Source organism: Salvia hispanica, chromosome 6 (genome assembly GCF_029641045.1).
Source record: "Salvia hispanica isolate PSC_SH4W2 chromosome 6, Shi_PSC_v1, whole genome shotgun sequence".
NCBI lineage: Eukaryota > Viridiplantae > Streptophyta > Magnoliopsida > Lamiales > Lamiaceae > Salvia > Salvia hispanica.
The window spans coordinates 13,753,329-13,775,686 of NC_142697.1; the positions used below are offsets into that span (position 1 = coordinate 13,753,329).

Here is a 22,358-nt window from a genome sequence, read left to right on the forward strand (position 1 = left end):
GCTCCAGCGGGGGCTTGGCTGCTGCCGGTCCCGATTCCCCTCCTGTCACGGTAGTCCTCCGTCTCCGAATAGCCCTGCACTCCATTCCCTTTTTGCTTAAACTAAATATAAATTTGAGGTAAATGCAGTAATGGCAGATGATGTATTTTGAGGAAGGAGAGGAGACAACAAAAATATTAATGATATGATATTATTATATTACTCCCTCCGTCCCGCTTAAGATGACACATTTTCCTTTTTAGTTTGTCCCAACTAAGATGATACATTTCCTTTTTTGAAAACTTTCTCTCTCCAATTAATACACTCAAATACTTTTTCTCCCTCCTATTAAAATATTCATCTTTCTTTATTTCTCTACTTTAATACTTACACTCACTTTTTCTCTCTCCAATTAAACACTTTAACCAATAACTCCTAAAATCCTATATCGGCTAAGCAATGTGACATCTTAGCCGAGACGGAGGGAGTATATATTATGTGAAAGTTACTGACATATTTCCAATAAAATAAATGAAAAAGCCGTGTATTTATATCAAGCGGGTATGTATATAAATATATAATATATAGATTATTTATTGGAGTGGTCATAATATTTATATTTCAATGCTATTGATAAGAAATAAGATATAATCATTTTTATAATAGTGTATAATATTAGTATTATAAATTAACAAATAAGATGTTTTTGTAAACTATAACATTTCAATATAAATTTATTCTTTATTTCTTATAGATAAGTACTTATCCGATGTAAAATTCAATGAAAAGTTGAAGAATTCAATCGTGACTTTGTACTTATTCGATGTAAAATTCAATGAAAAGTCACGATGTATAATTTTTAATTTTATCATATTTGGAATATATATATATTAAAATTTAAATTTTATTGTTACAATGTACTCCCTCCGTCCTACTTAAGATGACATGTTTTCCTTTTTAGTTTGTCCCAACTAAGATGATACATTTCCAACTAATACACCCAACCACTTTTTATCACTCCTATTAAAATATTAATCTTTCTTTCTCTTTCTATTTTTATATTTACACCCACATTTTCTCTCTCCAATTAAACATTTTAACTAATAACTCATAAAATTCCGTGCCGGCTAAGCAATGTGTCATCTTAGCCGGGACGGAGGGAGTACAAAGTTAGGTTGAATAATTTTTGTATCCATTTGAAAATATATATCATGGAGCTCCTATTAATAATTGTTTCATGCATTTGCTCTTAGATTTGATGGCCGATCGGAACAATTATCATCTACCATCTGATAAAAATTATAAATATTTTATTTAAAATTAAATATTACAATATTGTTATTTAAATTTAAATATGTTAATATATTATTATTTTATAATTAAATATTTTAATATTAGTAATACTTTAAAATTTTAGCACCGGCTTCTTTGATTTCTGGTTCCGTCCCTGGCGTGCGTAGTGTAGGTATTGCATGGCATGCTCATTATAATGCAGTGTAGTTAGCTAACTCCTTAAATAGATCTATAGAGGACCAATATTTCATAGTACATTGTGAGCACAGCTAACATATAAAATACGCTAGCATTTTCATTTTATCATATCTTGTGCATAAGTTATTATGATTGTGATCATCAAATTTGCGGGAAAAAATGCAACTTGGAGTCGACCATTCCACACACACACAGAGAAAGATGAATATAGGCACTAAGCTAAAATACAACTCCTGGCATTTTCATGTTTATCTCGAGCATATACATGAAGCAACCATTGATTCTTTTCCCAAAATTTTAGAAAGAGAAGGCTGCAATGAGTAGGCTTACCATCATGAAAATAAGGTAAAGGCCAACAAGGCAGAATCCCCAGAATCTAGGAACTCGAAATCGGTTCCACGTTACCACCAACAAAGATCCCATCAAGCTCAGTATCAAGAACACAAATGCAATCACTATACTCGTGTGAAAATGAAGCTTATACGCTTTTGGGGAAATATTTGCAGTCTGTATCACTAAACCTGTTCCCAGCCCAAAAAGCATGTTGAACATTGGCCCCGCAAAGCACCCCGCCATAGCCATTGCTGGCTGCCCAGCTTTAGCAACAGCCACGTCAGCAACAAGATCCCCAATCGAATTTCCCCATGCCAGAACAGTCAATCCCAGAAGTGCAGAGGGCAACTGCAGAAGCATGCCAAGTGCTGCAAGGCAGTTCAGTAACTCACCAGCCACCGTGGATATCCAAAACACGCTCATGACAAATGCAACAACCACGGAAGAGATCCGCTCGTTTTTGGGTGGCTCTTTTTCTACTACGTAATGAAGGATGGCTAAAGAGCTGCTTCCACAGAATACCACTAACCAAAGTGGAAATTGGGTGTTTGAAAGAAGAAATTTTATGGGATGGTCTAAGGACATAAATGATTTGCAGGAGTATAGGAGGGCCAGTGGACAAAGAGCAATGTTGGCTGATTGGTAAAATCGGCTCCATTTGGATGGTGAAGTTTCCGGAACAGTTAGTTTTAGAAGTACTGAGACTGGAACTTCCCATATTCTTGATATCTACAAGAAAGAAGGAGAGTATTAAGTCAAATGATTGGAAACCAAACAATATAATCTACAAGAAAGAAAGAGAGCTTAAGTCAAATGGTTGAAAATCCGTACAAAAAACGTGTGAGATCAGAAACCTTAATTATGTTTTAGCTACTAATATGTGTACCACTGAACTCAAAATGATCAACTCAATATATACTCAAACTAGCTAGAGATATCATCAGCATTCATACATTTGATTCTATTACCATATTTTGTTGAGAATGAATTTTTTGCCAATCAAACTAGAACATAGTCATCAATCATTTAGCAAAGGATATTCTTTGATAATGTAATAACATTCAGACGCTAGAGCATTTTTTTTCTAATTTTAATTTATATAGCAGAACTGTAGCAGCACTATCCCATTCTCAAACCCATTAATAGTAGCATGGTGGCACAAAAATAATATGGCCATTCTTGCATCATCAAAGTGTAATTATGCATTTGAACTTTAAGAGGTTGTATCACACCTTAGCAGACAATTTTGTAATCAAGAATCAAGAGTAACAAATGAAAAGAGAACCAGGTGGTTAAAATTGATTGTATAACTATAATAATTCACATGATCTGAGAATTGCTTAAATAATAGGATCGAGAGCTCCCTTAAGAAAACATACCCCTTGATATAATGATGGCTAGCTAGCAAGTTCTAGACTAGGAAAATTACCAAAAGCTTCAGATAATGAGAGAAAGATAGTTTCAGGATTAGTTGTTCACACTTCACATGAAGAAGCTGAAGCAGAAACTTGAGCTATTGGTTGGGTGATAAATGCATATCAAATCTTAACCAAATTGCTCAGCAGAAAATAAATGTCCATTTCTTTGTTCACTTATAAGAGTAAGCAGCTTTAGTAACTAATACAGTCACGTTATGGAATATCATCTCAGGAAAAGAACAGCATATGCAGGGCAAACAATGTCAGAGCTTAAAACTTCCTACAAAATGTCCTTTAAGGTTGAGGTCTTTTCTTAAAGAACAATAACCTGGCCTTTAGGGAAACCTAGCACAAAGAGTCAACACTTCATCAGTAAACTGCAGTCATGACTTAATGCATGTCTTGCTGTCAGTTTCAGCAGAATGGCTGCATCACATAACATTGCAGTTCTATTCTCAATCACAGAATCAAATCAAATCAAACAGATGCCTACAGAAGAAAAGGATAGTGAAAATTTGCAACTGACTACTCAAATGCCGAAATGGATACTTATCATTTCATGAGTGAACATTGGGAACTTATGGCCTCAAGAAGGAAGCTAGATCACTATGAAACTATAACTAATTGCCTTGCCAGGAGAACTAAAAAATACATACTCATGAGGGTAGTAGCTTAACAATACCATACATGTAGAACAGCGAGTGCGCCCAAAGCATGTACTATAAAACACATAACGAGTAGTTTGACATCTCATGTAAAGCTAAAACAGTACCAACGGTTAATTACGCTCTCTCTTTAAACATCACAAATTGACAATCATATAGCTGAAATTTATGAGGACGTTCAGACTTTAATGATCATAGAAAACTATCACAAGCATCTCATAAAATCACAAATGCAGGACACAAAATATAGACCAGATCGTGATAGTATACCTTGTCATAGGCTTCCCAAAACCCGAAACTCGTCCTCCTCTCGACCTCATATGGAGCTATCAACTCCCCGACTTCACAATCCACCACCTGATTTTCACGATGCTCAACCAACCCCAACTCTCCACCAGCATCCCGTGAGCTCCTACTCTTCTCTCCGGCAAGACCATACCCCGAATCCATAGAAAACACAATCCCAACAAAAAATATATAAAAAGCAACAAAACCAACAGCCTGCCACAAGAAGATCTCAGCGCTCAAGTAAACATAGAAGAGAAAAAACGAGGCAGTCAAATAGAACATCACATCCCTAATAAAAGGTGCTGGATCGACTGCAAACGGCGCCGCATAGAGCGCAACGAAGCCGACGACAAAAGCGGAGACGAATGTCCCAGCAGAGAGGATCGCACCGAACCCGGTTCTAGGCTGCCCCCCTCTAACAGCGGCCACCGACGCAAACACATCGGGAGCGCCATTGCCGAGAGCTAGCAGTGTCACGGCGCCCATCGACGGAGAGAGCTTGAGGTGGGCGGCGAGCTTGGTCACCACCACGGAGAAGCGATCTTGGGCGGTTTTCACTAAGATGTAGAACTGCAGGAGCAGAATGAGGAGGAGGAAAGGGACAGAGAGGAATGGATTCCCACCGAAGAAGCAGGAATTGAGAGATGAGTAGTTGAATAGGCCGTCGGCCGCTGTAGTGTTGGAGGGCGAGCATTTGGGGGTCGGTGTGAGCAAGGATCTGTGGGGAAATAGTTGGGGTTTTGAGGGGTGGTTAGGAATTGTAGTGCGAGGGAGGAGGAGAAAGAAGAGGACGGTGGTGAGGAGAATGAGTGGGATCACGGTGAAGTTGAAAATCCGGCGGCACGCGGCGGCGGCGGTGAATTTGAAGGCCATGCCATTCTAGATTTTGTGCACTCATTTAAGCACTCATAGTGTTTGTGTTTTTGCTTCAGTAGATTGACTTTTGATTACACTAAATTTTTTACTAATTAATCTTCGCCTTTTCTTTAACGCGTTTGTTTCCGGATCTGTGATCTCCAATGCCTCACAAACACGTGTATATTCACATGAGAAAATATTCATTAATATAGATATATGGTATTCCCAATTAATAAAATTTTGTCAAATGGAAAGCTGAAAATTAACAAATGTTATCTAAATCTTCTCAAACTTCTAAAACAGAGAAAATTTATCCAAATTTTATGATAATCTCATGTATATATACGTACATAAAACTCAAAAAAAATATTCATAATAGTTTACTTAATTTAAATAATAATGACTATACTATAATTTTTTATAATAGTTATTAATCATTTTCAGTCAAATTAATCGCATTACACAAATATATTCATAAATTATTAAATAGACTATTATCTTACGAGAGAATTCGGAATAAGGGATCAGGGATTAATTTCGCTGGCCTTTCGTAATTTGGGATCGTGGCATGCGTATTTTTCAGAATAAGGGATTTCTAATTTTTTCAATTTTTTCTATTCTATTTTAATATTATTTCCCTCCAATCATTTATCAATTGCCTAAATCACCCCTCTCAAATATTTTACTCCTAATTTCTACAAAATCACCGACACAGTTTCCTGTCATGTACAAACACGGCCAGCAAAATAAATGCTTCAGCTGGAAACGAATCCTTGGCTGGATCACCTTCCTCATCCTCTTCACCCTCCCCCATCTCCATCCCCTCCCCCTCCGCCCTCGACCGCCGCGGCTCCCCTGCCGACGCCACCTGATACAACTCCACCCACGACTGATGTAACCACCCAAAACCAGACTACCACTCATCGCTCCAACCGCTCCACTCGCACACCATCATACTTGAAGGATTATGTTTGAAGTAGTTTCTGTCAATTATGCATATTAGTGGGTAGTTCTCTTGTTTAGTAGTAGTTGGTAGTTTCCCAGTACGTTTCTATAAATTAGTTTATGTAACTTTAATAGAGGACATCAGAAAACTTTTCAATCAAGTGCATATTCCTTTCCTTTAGCTTTCTTCCAAACTTTGATTATTACGGTGCTCAGCAATTGGAGTAAGTAGTTGCTCAAAATACTACTTTTGCTTATAACACCACCCACCTCGGCGCCGCCACCTACACCTGCACCATCTGGGCCGTCAACTGCCAGATGAGGACGTGATAGGGGAGATGGAGCGGACGGAGAGGGGGGTGATTAAGGTCGGTGATTTTGTAGAAATTAGGAGTAAAATATTTGAGAGGAGTGATTTAGGTCATTGATAAATGATTGGAGGGAAATAATATTAAAATAGAATAGAAAAAAGAGAAAAAATTAGAAATTCCTTATTCTGAAAAATACGCATGCCACGATCCCAAATTACGAAAGGCCAGCGAAATTAATCCCTCATTTCGAAAGGTCAGCGGAATTGATCCCTTATTCCGAATTCTCTCAGGATATTAACATTTCATAGTTTTAAAATTTTCTCAAATTTTTACATGCTATTGTCAAAATATTAAAAATTAAAATTAGTTGATTATATGCTAACAAATTTTGGGAAAACTTTCCATGTTTTAGAACTATGAGTAGACTTAGATTACATTCATTAATTTCCATGTATAGCTCTTCATTTGTCAAAATTTACTTGTCATACCATATGTCAAAATACCAAGTTATTTTGAAAAATAGAATTTGTACTATAATCTATTAATAAATCGTTCATTCTAAAGATCTTGTGGTCGAAAATAATGCCTCATGAATTTAATTTTAATGATTAAAAGATTCGAAAAGGGCTTTTGAGGAAGTCATATTTTAATCAGTTATGGAAGTTTCCTTTAATCTCTCCCTCAAATCTCACGCATATTTCTCTTTCTTCTTCCCCATAACTGACTCAATTTTTCTACATTGAACACGCCTGGTTGTGTAGTTTCTCACCTAAATCAAATTCTAGTGGTGTCCCTTGATTCCTTTCGGTTTTTTCAACAATGAAAGAAAGTCATTTAATTAATTCGTTCATTGATTTCGAGAATTATTGATAAAATATGATAGAAAGTTATTATATTAGCCGTGTAATTTACATCTATGGTTTTCTGTATTTGTTTGTGATTAGTTCATTCTTGTATTTACTACTCCATCCGTTCCATAGTAATTGAGGCGTTTCTTTTCGGCACGGAGATTAAGAAAAGTTGTGTTAGGTGAGTTAAGTAAAGGGAGAATAAAGTGGAAAATGAAAAAGATAGAGAGATGAAGAGAGAGAAAAGTAAGAGAGAGTAAAGTAGATGTTGAAAAATGTGTTGACTTTTACTAAAAAAGGAAATAACTCTATTACTATGGAACGTACCAAAATGACAAAATAACTCTATTACTATGGAACGGAGGGAGTATTATTTTGCACCAATTGTCGTTTTATTTTCATGAAATCGTCTGACATTTACAGATTTTCGTGTTTTCTTTTCGTAAGTTACAGCTTGTAAATTTTCGACAAATAATGTACTCCCTCGGTTTCACTATAGTTTAGTCATTTTTTCATTTCGGGAAGTTTCTTCATAGTTGAGTCATTTCCATATATGGTAACTTTTTTTTCTTTCTTACTTTATCTCTCTTACTTTATTCTCTCTACTTTATTCACTTTATACTTTATTCTCTCTACTTTTTCCTCTCTCTTTTACTTTTTTATCTATTTATTTAACACACTCAATATCTTTCTTAGACTCCGTGCCCAAAAATTCCGCCTCAACTATAGTGAAACGGAGGGAGTACTATGTTAAACGTATAATGTAGATTGTATTAATGTACGATTATAGTTGTATAATATATATGCTGTCTTTGAATAATGTATATGCCGTCTTTGAATAATGTAGATTACAATGGGTTTAATGTGTGACAGAAGTTAAATCCATTCCCAAAAGGGTTTAGCAATCTATGGGGCTAGGGCATATTACTAACCCATACATCAAAATTCATTTTTGAATTAAGTATATGTTTCAGGGAATAATGTTTAGGCTAAGTAGAACTAAATAATGTACGCCAAGTTGCCTATAATGTACGTGTGTAATACTAAATGATGTACTTGTGTAAGTATTTAATGATTAGCGAGAATTGAATCCATACCCTTTGGGTTCAGCAATCCATGGGTCTAGGTTGTAGTACTCACTCACAAACCAAACCATCACCAAGCACAGAGAGTTTGAATCATTCCCCTTGGGTTTAACAACCCATGGCGCTAGGTTATAGCACCACCACATGAATTAATTTTTATTTTCTAATGCGTTTAAGATTTGGTACAATAAATAATATACCAATAGTATCTAATAATGTGCACGGATCAGTGAATAATGTACATATTGAATAGAATAATGTTGAAATGAAACTGAATTCATGTCCTTTGGGTTCAGCAATCCATGGAGCTAGGTTGTAGTACCCACTCACAAACCAAACCATCACCAAGCACAGAGAGTTTGAATCATTCCTCCTGGGTTTAACAACCCATGGGGATAGGTTATAGCACCACCACATGAATTAATTTTCATTTTTTAATACGTTTAAGATTTGGTACAATAAATAATGTACCAATAGTATCTAATAATGTGCACGGATAAGTGAATAATGTACATATTGAATAGAATAATGTTGAAAGGAAATTGAATTCATGCCCTTTGGATTTAACAATCCATGAGGCTAGGTTGTAGTACCCACTTACAAACGGAACCATCACAAAGGGCAGAGAGTTGGAATAATTCCCTTGGGTTTAACAACCATGGGGCTAGGTTATATAACCACAACATGAATTAAATTTTATTTTTTAATGCGTTTAAGATTTGGTACAGTAAATAATGTACCAATAGTGTCTAATAATGTGCACGGATCAGTGAATAATGTACAGATCGTCCATTACTACATGACACAAATCGTCCATTACTGAGTAAATAAAATCCATTATACTGAAATATTTGTACATTATGTTTATCAGTTAAAACTACTCATAAAATCACAACAAAAACGTCTCATAAACATATACATTATAGGACACAAATCGTCCATTACTGATTAAATAAAATCCATTACACTAAATTTTTTTATATTATGTGTATAAGTTAAAACTACTCATAAAATCAGAACAAAAACGTCTCAGAAACATATACATTACAGGACATAAATCGTCCATTATTGTGTAAATAAAATCCATTACACGGAAATATTTGTACATTATGTTTGTTACTCCCTCAGTCCCTTAAAATTTGGCACCATTTGACCCGGCACGGGTTTTAAGAAATGTAATAGAAAGTGGGTTGAAAAAGTTAGTGGCATGTGAATCATACTTTTATATATTAGTTTTAAAATAAAATGTGAGTGAGAATGAGTTAGTGGAATGTAGGGTCCACTACTAAAAATGGTAAAAGTAAAAGGTGATAAATTTTTAGGGACGGGCGAAAAAGAAAATAGGTGACAAATTTTCAGGGACGGATCACGGAGGGAGTAGTTAAAACTACTCCCTAACGTAGATGATATCTAAACCCTAGAGGTATGACTAGAACTCGTGGATTTTGCGCTATCGCAATAGGAATAACATTATCAACTGCTTCCTCAATATCCAACCTAGGCTGCTTCGTTGCTGTCCAAAATACGACATCATTACATGTTTATAATCGAAGGTATCAATAATTTATCGTATTAATATTATGTAATGCATACTACTTGATAAATAATGTACAAAAGCAAGCAAATAATGCACAAATGAATATAAGATTAACTCAATTACATGCATTTTACGAAACTGATTGATGTAGCTTTAAAAAAAACAATAAAGTAAAAGATCGACCAAAAGAACAATTTCTCGACGAATATACAGGGCAAATACAAGAAATTGGTCAATAATGTACCACAACCACCAAATACTGTGGAACTCTAGCTGAACCAATCGTATCAGATTTGAACTAATTCACGATGAGTGCAAGAGATTTATTACCTGTAGTCTGTGTTGGTTGACTTTTGAAGGATCTGCCTCTTTTCGTCATTGATGTTCTGTCAGACACACCAATGAAATCGACCAAAATCAGTAAAATTTCATCAACCAAAATGTCAAAAACACAACCATAACTCAATAATCAACCAAAATCGTCAATAATGGATAGAATCGCGAACAAACTGAACACAAAGTCGTCATTTACAGAAAAATCGACGAAATCAGTAAGGTTTCTCCCGCAAGAATCGAACAAAAAACCAAATATAACTCAGAAATCAACTGAAAGCTTCAATAATGGACAGAATCCTAAATCAAATTATCACCATTTCATATTTTTCATACAAATCGACCAAAACATTTGTGCATGGTTGCAAAATTGAAACTCAATCGACGCTTAAATCTGTGAATCGTCTATTATGTCAACAATCGACGCTTAGGAGTGTTTCTTGCCAAAAATCAGAACTTTAGAAACCAACCTTTTTGCAAATAGAAACCAAATCGCCCGTGCGAATCAGACCGGAACTTTGTAACTGTGAATCGTCGACCCAGGATGTTTTTCACGGTGAGAATCGCTGGTGGAGTTCGTTTCTCTTGGAATTGAGAGGCGGCTGGTTTCAGAGGTTTGAATTGGTGGAGAAATGTTTTGATAGTGGGTTGATGGGATTGAGTGGTTAGAGAGTGAGCAGATGGAAGGTCTCCCGCTTAATTATCGGACCTTCCATTTTGAAACGCGTTCCAGCCATTATATTTTTACTATTATACCCTTATAATGCATAAAATGGGACCAATAATGTAACACGGGATAAGTTACACAATTTTGATGTTGACCGTCCACATCTCTATTCTAATGGATGATATTAAGATGGAAATAAACACTAAGGGGGCAATAGGACCCTTAATGCTCCCCTAGATCCATATCCATCAACTTTATCTTACGCATAATTTTATAATAAAAATTAATATATAAAAATACAATTAATAATTAACTAACTTTTTCTACACAGTATATTAATTAAAATATCATGCAGAATCAAATCAAGACAATCTAGGGCATCCATAGTAATGCCTTGAAAATCAATCTTATTTTTAGTCACAACCCATTTTTCTCCTACCACTTCAATAATTTTTAATTTCGTCCAACCACGACTTATTTCACAGTCTTCATATTTTCTTTTTAATTTTTTATTTAGATAATAATAACATAAATTAAAATATCAATACTTTTTAAAACAAAACATTAAAATAACCACCGACTTTCCACTTCCAAAGACGCATCAGATGAAGAGTTGCTCTCTTCAAAACTCATTTACAATTTAAAGTGAGAAAGATAGAATGAGAGGAAATGAAAATATGAATGGTAACAGGAGGCAAAGAATGGGGTATTTATAATTAAAAAATAAAAATAAAATGAAAAACACCGCAAATTGGGATGAAAATTGAAAAAGCAATAAGGCTGGAAAAACAGCCGCGGAATCGGGCGCCCGCTGTATATTCACAGCTTAGGGTGTCCACAATAGGGAGGACACGGCGGCCGCCGACTCCGCGGCGATGCCGCGCCTCCCTATAGTGATGGCCACTTGAGGCGCGGCCCTCGACGGCGTACAACACCCGCCCGACTAGTCGGCTTGCCCGCGGCGTGGTGTGGAGAGGTGCGGCGGTTCCCGCGGCTGGCTATAGCTGAGTCGCGAGCCGCGGCGCCTACCCACTTCTGGAATTTTTTATTTTTTATTTTTTTGATTTATCGCCTATAAATAAATCCTCACTCCCCTCATTATTTTCACTCCATTCCAACTCTCTATTCTAAATTTCTCTCTCTAAGTTTTTTCAATACCATCTCCCGAAAAATGGATGATTTGTGGAATGAAGCGTGAGAATCTTTGTATGAAGAGGTGCAGGCGGAAGCGGACGAGGACGCGGCGCGGGAGGCTTCGGCGGCGGTCCCTCGTGCGATTCATCATCGGCGTACAATCCCGCGGGACCATGTCGGATCGCACGAACGGCTAATGATAGACTACTTTGGCAATAACCCTCGTTATCCGCCAGAGATTTTCCGTCGGCGTTTCAGAATGTCGCAACCGCTCTTCACCCATATAGCGACGTCACTGGCTCAGCGGTACAAGTGCTTCACCCTCCGACGTGATTGCATCGGCTGGATCAGTCTGTCTACTTTGCAGAAATGCACCGCTGCAATTAGGCAGATTTCCTATGCCGGCCCCGCTGATATGTTCGACGAATACCTACAGATGGGTGAGACGACTGGCCTACATGTGCTCCGATAGTTTTGTAAGTGCATCCGGGAAATCTTCAGTCCGGAGTATCTACGGAAGCCAACCTCCGAAGAATGCCAGAGACTACTGGATATGCACGGTACGGTGCACGATTTCCTAGGGATGATAGACAGCATCGATTGCATGCACTGAGAATTGAGAAACTGCCTGGTGGCGTGGAAATGCCAGTTCACTACTGGCATGCGTATTTCGGTGTTGCGGGTTCTAACAACGACATCAACGTTATGCAGTCATCGCCTCTCTTCAATGATGAGTGCTGGGGGGAGGGTCCAGAAATTAGATTCGTGGCCAACGGCACGGAGTACAGCAGGGGATACTATTTGGCATATGGGATATACCCTCGTTGGCCCGTTTGTCAAGACAGTTCGGCAACCGATTGGACAGAAGAAAGGCTATTTTGCGCGCAAACAAGAGGCTGCTAGGAAGGATGTTGAGCGAGCTTTTGGTGTGCTCCAATCGCGGTGGGCTATTTTACGGTGCCCGGCACGAGTTTGGCACGAAGATGATGTCGCGAATATCATGTATGCATGTATCATATTGCACAATATGATAATAGAAGATGAAGGATTTGTTGCTGAGCGTCGGACACCGAGAGATGGTGCTAGTTCAAGTCACGGTGTTGCCTCCTCGCCGATACAAATGGGTGTACCTCGTAGTAATGAATATCTGCTCCAACGTTTCACTGATATGCGCAGGGGCACAACACATAACCAACTCCAGGCCGATTTGATTGAAGAGGTCTGGGCACGCAAGGAAGGGGGCGAAGTGTGAAGAAAATGTGTGATGTCGAAAATTTTCATTATATAATTTTCGTCTTCATGTAATACAGCGAAAATTTAGTTAATATTTTTATTTATTAATTTAGTAGTTATTTTCTAATTATTTTCAGTCCGATAATTTTAATTATAGTAGAATTAAAATATACAATCAATTAAAACAAAAAAAAGTGTCCAAAAAAGTGTCCACCATTGCTGTGGACACTTTTTTTTTTTGTGGCTGTGAACGTGGCTTGTCCACCAATGTGTCCTCCTTATTGTGGATATTTTTATTTTCCGACAGCCACATTTTTTTGCCGCTGCAATAAGGCCGGATTTCGCGGCACCACCATTGGCCGCGATTTCCAGCCCTATTTTGAGTGGTCTAATAGAGGATGAAGACAGTATTATTTTTTTCATGAGATTGAAGGAAAAAGTGCAGTAATATTTTACATTTAAATTTTGGCATATGGAGATAAAATAGTGGACCAAGCAAGATTTATCATCACCCACCTACGTATTGAAATACATTTGACGCGAAACTCATGCACCAACCTAGCCAATCACCTTTTCACTTTTCAGGGTCAAATTACTGTATAGCAAACTCAAAGAAAATCTTAAATTACAAGTTCTATAAGTAGTGAAAATCCACAAAATGTGCTTCTTTTTCGAATGTTAACTCCATTGCTCATCACCTTCTTTAAAAGCTAAAGTTAGACCAGATATGGAAAATTTGATCATCTATAGGCCTCGGGTAAGCGGAAGCCGGTCATCACTATTTTATCAGCAAACATCTTGCCGGTCTTCGGCATAACATGCCAATGCAATGTCAAGTTGAAGTTTTTACCACGTAGATTGCTTCCCTATATCAAAAAATAGGGAACAAGCTCTGGTCAATCTCAACCAGGATAACAACTCAATAACCAAAGTTAAAGACATGAACTCACTTGATCAATGAAACGATACTTGTTAGTAGTGTGAATCCAATATTTGGCGTGCTCTTTGGAAGGAATAATACCATCCCACAAAGAGACCTACAAAAGAAAACATACATATCCCTGTGACCGTAACTCAGAATGTCATCAATCTATGACAACTATATTTTATGAACACATTGATCACAAAAGAAAAGCCAGCTATCAGCAGCCTCTTACCTGGTTTAACGCATTTTTGGGGGTTTGATATTCAGCCGCTAAGAATACAAAGACCTATGAAAAACAAGATGGATGCTTTATAAACTCTTGGTTAACTTTAATAGCAACAAGTAGTTGGAAATTCAGTAGCAAACTATGATAAATTATGCCTTAATTAAGGAGCTAGCACGTAGCATTGTGTTTCTCTAGCTTGGAAATTCTGAACCTAAGAAGAACAGAGATGCACAAAAAACATAATATACGAACAAGTTGGAAGTGAAATAATTGGAGGTGTCTAGATAATCCTCAGGCTCCAGTACCTTAGTATAGATTGTGCAGAAAAAGTTCATAGCAACTGAACTGTGCATGTGAATACATGATAAAAGGGTAATGCTAAACCAATCTTCATTATATATAGAAGACAGAAATTAATACAAGTCAATCAAAGCTGACGGTTAAAGAGATTAGAAGATCCTCCCCCAGCTAAAAGGTAACAAAAACAGGAGAACGCAGGGCTATATTGAATATAGTGAAAAAAGACGAACCTGCTTTGTGTTCCATGTAAACAATGACTCCAAATTTGCTGATATATTCAGAGTCAGGCTAACCTGCATGATGTTGAAATCCTCGTTAAACAAAAATGTAAGCCACCAACACTTTAATTGTTTCTCATAATGAAACCAAGAAACTGAGACAATTTTAATTTCTGTCATTAGCACAGGGCATCAAATCTTGCACTCGTTTATCAAATTATAGATCATCCGATCAACACCAGTCCACATACACACTGAATAAAGGTGGAGCTGATGGCAGGTGGCCCATGGCTGGAAGAGGAGAGCCAAAAAAAAATAGTCTTAGAGAGAAAAGTCCCTAAATGTACTACTTTGTACTCCCATTATTTTGGCTGATGTAATGTTCAAATTGGGGGAGCTAAGATGATAGTTACGAACAGGAAACACCACACAAATCAGCCAAGTGTGAAGATGAGCACACATTCACCAAGCAACAATGTAAGCCTTCTTTAAAACTCAACTAGCAGCCAAATCCAGTTCTCTTTTGATTTATATAGATTTGCATATGCATCTTATTGGCAAAGCTTGGATACACACATTCACCAATCATAAACTTGTTCATTGTGTTAAGAAAAACAGGTTAACTATTGTATCACAAGGTAAACCATTATACCAATATTAATTATTAAGATATCAAAGATGTATCACGGTTTGGATGTCAATGTAATATGTAAAATAGTGCATAACTCACTTTATGAAATCAAATTTTCAGGTTAAAAACCTAAAACAAACTGAAACTGCTTTCTCAACTTTCACCTAATAGTACATGCTTAAAATGTAGAATATCATATTGGGGAGAAGAAACTGGCACTATTATGTCTTATTTAATCTACTATTCCTGATATGGTTTAGAATACTTGTTGAGAAAATTGCTCCCACCATATTTAGTTAAGTGATAACCTGCTCCATCAAGAGTGAGATAGGAGTATATAGGATACTTGACGAGTCATTTCCACTTAGGCTGGTCCTAATATATGAGCAATGGCTATCCCCTTGCAAAAATTGGCGACTAACTCATTAAGGATTCATTCATCTGCATGTTAGCGTAACAGATTTTTACAATAAAGAAACTTATATGTATAACTAAGTCCCATCTTCTTGGGAAGCTTCATGGTCTAAAAAGGTTGATCCATGAGTCGATGAGAATATCGGGCCTTTAATTTCAAGGTAAATGCATCTAGACTTTCAGAACAGGTTTTTCATAATAACTAGATTAATCTTTAGGATCCACTAATTTTTCTGACATCGGTGACAAGAAAACACATGAAAAGGGAGATGGGTGTGGAATTACAGGTTGACAATAGGACTACAATTGCATGATCCGCTTAAAATAGCTAGACCTTTTTGTTAGCCAAAAGCTGAACATTTTTTTAGCAACAAAAGCCTAAATTTCGAAGTCGAGCATCAGTTTCTCATTTAGAGACAGATCAGTCCACGCATTAGACAAGATTAAAGAACGATAATAATTCTTTCAATCTCTACGAAATTTAGCACAAATCTACAAACTATACTCCGAAATGAAGGAATTACCTCATCATCACCGTCCGGTTTCTTCTGGAACCAATTGATATTCAACACCTAAAACCATCACAGATAAAAAAAATCAGGGCCAAAACAAAGAGAAACGCGAACCCAATCAACTAATGAAAACACACACGAACCAAATTAAAAGTTAACCTGAACTTCGGAGGTCGGCGACGGCGAATTGAAGTTGTCGGAGACAGAGGCCATGGCGCACATTAGCGCGAGAATGGTGATGGCGAAGGTTAGCAGAGCGTTAGCTCTGTAGCCGAACGAGTGCATGATGATCTTCTGTTTCGAATTTCGGCCGTCCGAGCAAATCTAGAACAAAAAAGGGGCCTCTGTGGATTGAAGAAGATCAATGGGGTTATGACTAGCATTAATTTACCATATTTATAATTTAAAGCTACTTAATTTCTAATCTGATTATCGGCGTCATAATTATAACTTGTTTTCGATTAATATTTACTTGATTTTCTGTATTACGACAGGACATGGATCTCTCTTGGATTCAGATTTTGGGTACTAAAATCTCGGAATTTTGGATTTCACAAGATTTAATTTTTTTCATCTTATTGCTATTAAAATTATAACTGGAGTGAAATGCAATTCATTTTTATATTCGGTGAATTACGATGAATATGATAATTACTTCGTGGAATGAATTGTTTTCATATTATTATTATTATCTTCCTCACTCAAATTTAATAATATGGAGTTTGGTTTTGATTTTTCCTACATTTGGAACTTGTCAAAAAGAATTAATGATTTAGCCTTTTTACAAGCTTACTTTTATTAGTTATTGACATTCTTGATATCTATCCGCATTTACAATTTTTTTCCAAATATACTCGGTTCGATTTTCAATTCAGTTATCATTTCATTTTAGGTGGATATATAGTTATTGATACTACTTCTATTTACGAGTAAAATTGCAGTTACACAATGTAGTTCATATTATTTTTATCATTTTGACAAACCATGGTGTATCAGTCCCAGACAGGATATTGATAACATAATACGAAGCATGCCAGAGTTCCAAAATCAAGCAGAAATCGAATATTTTATCAAATTATTTAGCACTATGCATTACTCAGAAACAGGTAGCTACAAGAAATCAAATCAAAATTAATATAGCAAAATCAAATATACGAACTTCAGTGAAGTTTAAAACACTGTAAGCAAAAAAACAAGAACAGATTTGGTATGGACCGTACAGATCCTGATCCGATGAGAAGTGGCCATTTTCTGACAAGTATAACCTGTGTATAGTTACCACTCATCATGCTTCTAAAGGTGCCAACATGTCTATGAAATATGAATCAACTACTCGAAAATCCCCATGTAGTCATCAAAGAAGAAGCAATGCACTAAAATAAACGAATGATACCGATCAAACACACGAAAATCTAATCGTGCAAAGCTTCTAGTAATGTTTTAAGAATTCAAATGTGCGTTACGATGATATGATCAAATCCACGTATGTTTTAAGTGGTAAGTTCATTCATGATTGCAATCGCAATTGTACATTTGGAAAATCAACAGATTACTTAAATAGATGAACAAAAATTTGGTCTATATTATGAAATACAGTACTCACTCAACTCAACTCAGCTTGCACGTTATTAAATATTGTCAAGTACATAAAAAAAAAAAAAAAAAGATACTACAACAAAGATGAGATAGGTCAAAATTGGATCCAAAATCCCAAATAAACGTGAATATTGAATGGAGATGAACCCTAAAAAGAATTGTTTATATTCTAGTCCCATGGCCAACCCACACTTCCGAAGCAAGTTGTGCAGAAAGAGAATAAACTGTGCTCACACCAAAGCTTACCATTATGTTCCTAATTTAGCCTTTCCTTTTCCACTTCTCCCTCAACTCAACAACCCAAGTTGCTCTCAACTGCTCTTGTCCTTGCCGCAGCACCTTCAAAAACCAAACCTAATCAGCAGACTCCAACATGACCATAGTATATCACATGTAACGATTCTAGGGCGAAAAAGAATATACAAATAGAAACATGGGATAAATAGTAGTACTCTCCCACGAAGCTGGAGAAGGAAACGGCCACGTACTTCTCAGAAGACTCAAGCCAATATGAAAAGTATAACACTGAACGGTTTAGCAACTTTTAAGTATCAAACAAAATTCATCGTGGATTTAGATTACTACATGTTGGGTCCCCATAATGTCTTGTCACTTCCTGGAAAATGCTAAGACTATTCTAAAGACCAAAATGAGAAAAATTATTGGATGTAGTTGTATAGAGTAAGAGCAACTAAGTCTCGTTCTGTATTGAACAGGAAGCATCACAACATAAAATAATTCTTAAGGATCTTCTTTGGAAAAGAAAATATCATTGTTCTTAATCTAGATGAGTGAGACAACAAAGGGTGACAGACACCTATAACATCCGTCAATCTAAGCTACTGCCTAATTCAGATACAGTACTTTTGTTTAAGGTATTGCATCCGAAATCAAGTTGAAAAACCAAACCAAGTAACCGAGCATAAAAGATGAAAAAACTTAGTACATTAGATCCAGACCAACAGTTTATCATCCAACATCAGGTATTAAGAACAAATAGTTTCCTAGCAAATTATGCCAATCAAAATAAGAAGGAAATAAATTCTGAAAGCCACTATAGCAAGTCAAAGCCAATAATTTTGTAAACTATAGTTTAGACTTTTGAGATTGAAACCTTTATGCTGGAATTCCAATAGTTGGTCTTGAAAATTAGACTTTGGAGGTTTGTAGCGTAAGTATCCAAGTTGCAATTTAATAGTATATCCTAATAAATTATTCATTAAGCATGGCCATATTTTTCTAATACTCCATAAAATAAGAAAGTACCTCTTGTACAACTTCTTAGAACCACAGGGGCAGGGTGAATTTCTACTTGTTTTCCCACTTTTTGCCATGTTTGATCTTGCAAGATCCAATGCAGATGATCCCATCATTTTCTGGATCTGCAATTATTAATACTTAACAAATGAATAAAATAGCACATTTGATGAATCAAGAAAAAGAAGCCATGGGTAAAGGAACAACAGCATTACAGCAATCAACATTCAACACCTTGCCCCTTACTTTATAGAATAACATAAATCACACAGATAAGCTTCTTATATGCAGTATAGTCAGTGTCAGAGCATAAAGCTCTTCTTTGTTCTTATGCGGCCAGCACCCAGGAACTGGGCACCAAACAGAGGTTCTGCAGCAGGCCCCTGTATTCCTTACTACTAATATCTTAATTACTAGTTTACACTACTTTTCTACACATAAAAGCATGAAGTTTCTTGAAATGTAAATTAATCAAAATAATTTTATGATATTAGACCAATTTTAAATAACAGATGGCAGATAGGCACCCTATGCATCATATAATGGCCACCTAGTGTAGATGGTGCATAGCATTGCTGATACTGGCAAATGCGGGTGGACTAAGCTCTGCCTAGGCTATTTTACAATAATGAGTAATATTTGTTACTTGAGACTCAGTAATGCATTTTTTCCTGTACCCTCTTAAATAATTTACTCTACTCCATGTTTTGTTTTATGTGTGTCTTTGTTTGATTCAATTGCAAGATTAAATTTTGCTTTTCGATTTGCCAATTTCATTTATTTTTGGTTCAACTCTAAGAAATAGACACCCAGGATACCATAAAAATCCATGTAGTATGATTTAACTCTCCATTGCTAGCTAAACCCCGTTTCCAAAAAAGGCTGTTTCCCAAGTTTTACAAAAAAAAGACGTACTCCTTATCTGAGACGCCACTGTATTTAGAATAACTACAATTATCACTCACTATGTTCATCATTGCTGAAACCAGCATATATTCAAAATTCTGTTTTCTACAGTCAGAGGCCAAGCAAGCAAGGAAAGTTTCAAACTTTTCATTAAAGGTCAAGCAAATGTAAGAGAAAATCATTAAAATCTGCCTCAAATAGTAAGACACAAACAAACTAATTATTCTCATAAATAATAATGTCCAAGTTGGTAAATCATACTACAGACAAAGAAATAGATTTAGTCCATATATTTTTCCACCCACTATCTATAAATCATTAAAATCAGAGCTGTTAAGAATAATCCTTTTTCAGAAACTGATAGCCTGCTTCAAATTATGTTCAAATTGAAGATTTTTGTTGATACAAACTTTTTTGCTACATAGACTACAAGTAAAAGTTATGTCTGTGAAGGTGAATTTAGTCCAAGAAACTTGAATGTATCTACATGTCTGTAGATCCAACCACGTAGAACATCTATTTAGGCTTCGAGCAGTTAAATAACACACGAACTTTTCAATCAATGAAAGATTCAATAGCAGCAAATAAAAATGAAAAAACATTGTGCATTATGATGAGAACCTCGGACATGCTCTTTGGGATAGGTTTTCCTTCAGCTTGAAGTTGTTCAAGCTTTGCCTGAGCTTGCTTGGCCCACGTAAACTTAGCTAAGGTATTCTCAACCTCTGTCAGCGTGCAATTACATTGTTTTGCTGCATCCTGCTTGTGCTTGGTTTGGATGTTCTACAAAGAATATAAAGCCAAATCAAAAGTGAGACACCATTAATTAATGGACCCCCAATTTACATAGTTCTCAAACAGCCTTCAGGGATAACCCTTTATGACCTAATTTAGAGCATTGAAGTAAGTCTAAGAATTCAATACTACATAGCCTCAGCCCTTCAACTTCTGTACCTTGAAATTTTGAACAAAAAACATTAAAATAAGTGACAAAAAGTTAGTAGAAGTCCTATGCAAATCTATCAGTTCCATGAAGAGACTTCTGTTAGAAAATTTTAAAGAAACGATGGGAAAACTGCTGAACCAGCTCTAGTAGGCTTTGACAAAATTGAAAAGTAGAGGTTTCTATGCTAACCAACAAAGGAATAAGGAAACAAGTATCTTTTCATCAGTAAGTCTAGCTTTAGTGCCTACTCCCTAGCAAAATCAACAGAGCTTTCCAAGAAAAGAAAGAAAATGAAAAAGAATGTCATTTAGAACTGTGTAAATTCTAGGAAGCCTGAACAAGCAAATGCAGAAAATGGAGGAATCCGAGGAACATATTCAATGGCAGGTGTAGGCACCAGAAAATGAAATACTACTAGTAGCAATTCCAGTAATTCAACTAAAAAACGATATGAATTAATCAGGAAGGAACCTCCCCAGTATTATCAACACCGCCTAGGTATCGAATTATGGCCTCTTGCTTCTCAAAGGCGTCGTTAAAAGTGGCCTCACTGCTTCTGCCAACTACGAATTGCTTCAAAGTCCCCAATTTCCTAGCCTTCCTCATCTCCTCCGCAAATACTGTAGGCATATTACAGATAAATAACAAGATCTGTATTTACAGAAACACTAGTTTTGGTTGGGAGGAGAAGCACTCACGAAGAAGGGTGAACGACTGGGCCGATTGTGAGGGTGGGGGTTCGGTCTTCTGGCCGGTAAGAACTCCTTTGACCTTGTCCATCCATGAGAAGCTGAGATGCGGCGTCGTAGAGATGTGGCGGAGAGTGGACGAAGAGAGATTCCGGCGGAAGGGAGATGAGAAAATTGATCGGAGCATTATGTATTCTGTTCACAATACATACATTGCTTCGGTTTAGACTTTAAACCCTTCTTCCTCAATGGGGTTTAAGTATTTATTTTCCTAAGAGTAAAGCCAAAATTGTTCTTGAACATATGATCATTTTACGTTTTTGGTGCTAAACATTATCTTTTGGATTTTTTGATTCTGAACATATGGAAATTTGATCATTTTGGTCATAGACTAACGGATCCGTTAAAAACTAACAGTCAACGGGTTTAATCTCGATTTTGACCAAATTAAACATTAATTCTGATTTTTTACTCCCGGATTAATTCTCTAATTGTTTTTATAATTATTCTTATAAAATTAGAATTAAATAATTGGGAGCTCCCCAATTATTTTCGGCGCCGCTGCCTCCGTCGACCTACCCGGCGTGTGGGAGCCCCTCGTCGCTGACGCCGG

The 22,358-nt window shown here is 36.5% G+C and overlaps 3 protein-coding genes across 4 annotated transcripts; all 3 read right to left on the minus strand.

Moving 5' to 3' along the window:
• Positions 1-1,649: 1,649 nt before the first annotated feature.
• Positions 1,650-5,121, minus strand: CAX11 (cation exchanger 11). Its single transcript, XM_048107429.2, has 2 exons — positions 4,157-5,121; positions 1,650-2,532 (listed from the first exon to the last, which is right to left on the minus strand). Exons 1-2 carry the CDS (start codon positions 5,045-5,047, stop codon positions 1,768-1,770), a joined length of 1,656 nt encoding a protein of 551 aa, XP_047963386.1. The 5' UTR covers positions 5,048-5,121; the 3' UTR covers positions 1,650-1,767.
• Positions 5,122-13,674: 8,553 nt separating this feature from the next.
• Positions 13,675-16,730, minus strand: LOC125204477 (signal peptidase complex subunit 3B-like). Its single transcript, XM_048103140.2, has 6 exons — positions 16,511-16,730; positions 16,364-16,411; positions 14,807-14,869; positions 14,283-14,336; positions 14,076-14,162; positions 13,675-13,991 (listed from the first exon to the last, which is right to left on the minus strand). Exons 1-6 carry the CDS (start codon positions 16,634-16,636, stop codon positions 13,866-13,868), a joined length of 504 nt encoding a protein of 167 aa, XP_047959097.1. The 5' UTR covers positions 16,637-16,730; the 3' UTR covers positions 13,675-13,865.
• Positions 16,731-17,462: 732 nt separating this feature from the next.
• On the minus strand, positions 17,463-21,974 carry LOC125204077 (SEC-C motif protein). Of its 2 annotated transcripts, XR_007173483.2 has the most exons (6): positions 21,755-21,974; positions 21,528-21,676; positions 20,732-20,893; positions 19,214-19,329; positions 18,194-18,286; positions 17,463-17,616 (listed from the first exon to the last, which is right to left on the minus strand). XR_007173483.2 is itself a non-coding variant. In XM_048102624.2 (5 exons), exons 1-5 carry the CDS (start codon positions 21,930-21,932, stop codon positions 18,259-18,261), a joined length of 633 nt encoding a protein of 210 aa, XP_047958581.1. In that variant the 5' UTR covers positions 21,933-21,974; the 3' UTR covers positions 17,914-18,258. The 2 variants fall into 2 exon arrangements, 1 of the variants encoding a protein (XP_047958581.1); XM_048102624.2 differs by lacking the exon at positions 17,463-17,616 and having other exon boundaries at positions 17,914-18,286.
• Positions 21,975-22,358: the final 384 nt, after the last annotated feature.

Coding starts and splice junctions, on each gene's coding strand:
- CAX11 (XM_048107429.2), bottom strand. CDS start 5,047: ATGGCCTTCAAATTCACCGCCGCCGCCGCGTGCCGCCGGATTTTCAAC. Junction 2,533..4,156: donor TTTGGGAAGCCTATGACAAG/GTATACTATCAC, acceptor TCTTTCTTGTAG/ATATCAAGAATATGGGAAGT.
- LOC125204477 (XM_048103140.2), bottom strand. CDS start 16,636: ATGCACTCGTTCGGCTACAGAGCTAACGCTCTGCTAACCTTCGCCATC. Junction 14,337..14,806: donor TTACATGGAACACAAAGCAG/GTTCGTCTTTTT, acceptor TGTTTTTCATAG/GTCTTTGTATTCTTAGCGGC. Junction 13,992..14,075: donor AGTATCGTTTCATTGATCAA/GTGAGTTCATGT, acceptor TTTTTGATATAG/GGAAGCAATCTACGTGGTAA.
- LOC125204077 (XM_048102624.2), bottom strand. CDS start 21,932: ATGCTCCGATCAATTTTCTCATCTCCCTTCCGCCGGAATCTCTCTTCG. Junction 21,677..21,754: donor CCAGTCGTTCACCCTTCTTC/GTGAGTGCTTCT, acceptor ATATGCCTACAG/TATTTGCGGAGGAGATGAGG. Junction 20,894..21,527: donor GTGTTGATAATACTGGGGAG/GTTCCTTCCTGA, acceptor TATTCTTTGTAG/AACATCCAAACCAAGCACAA.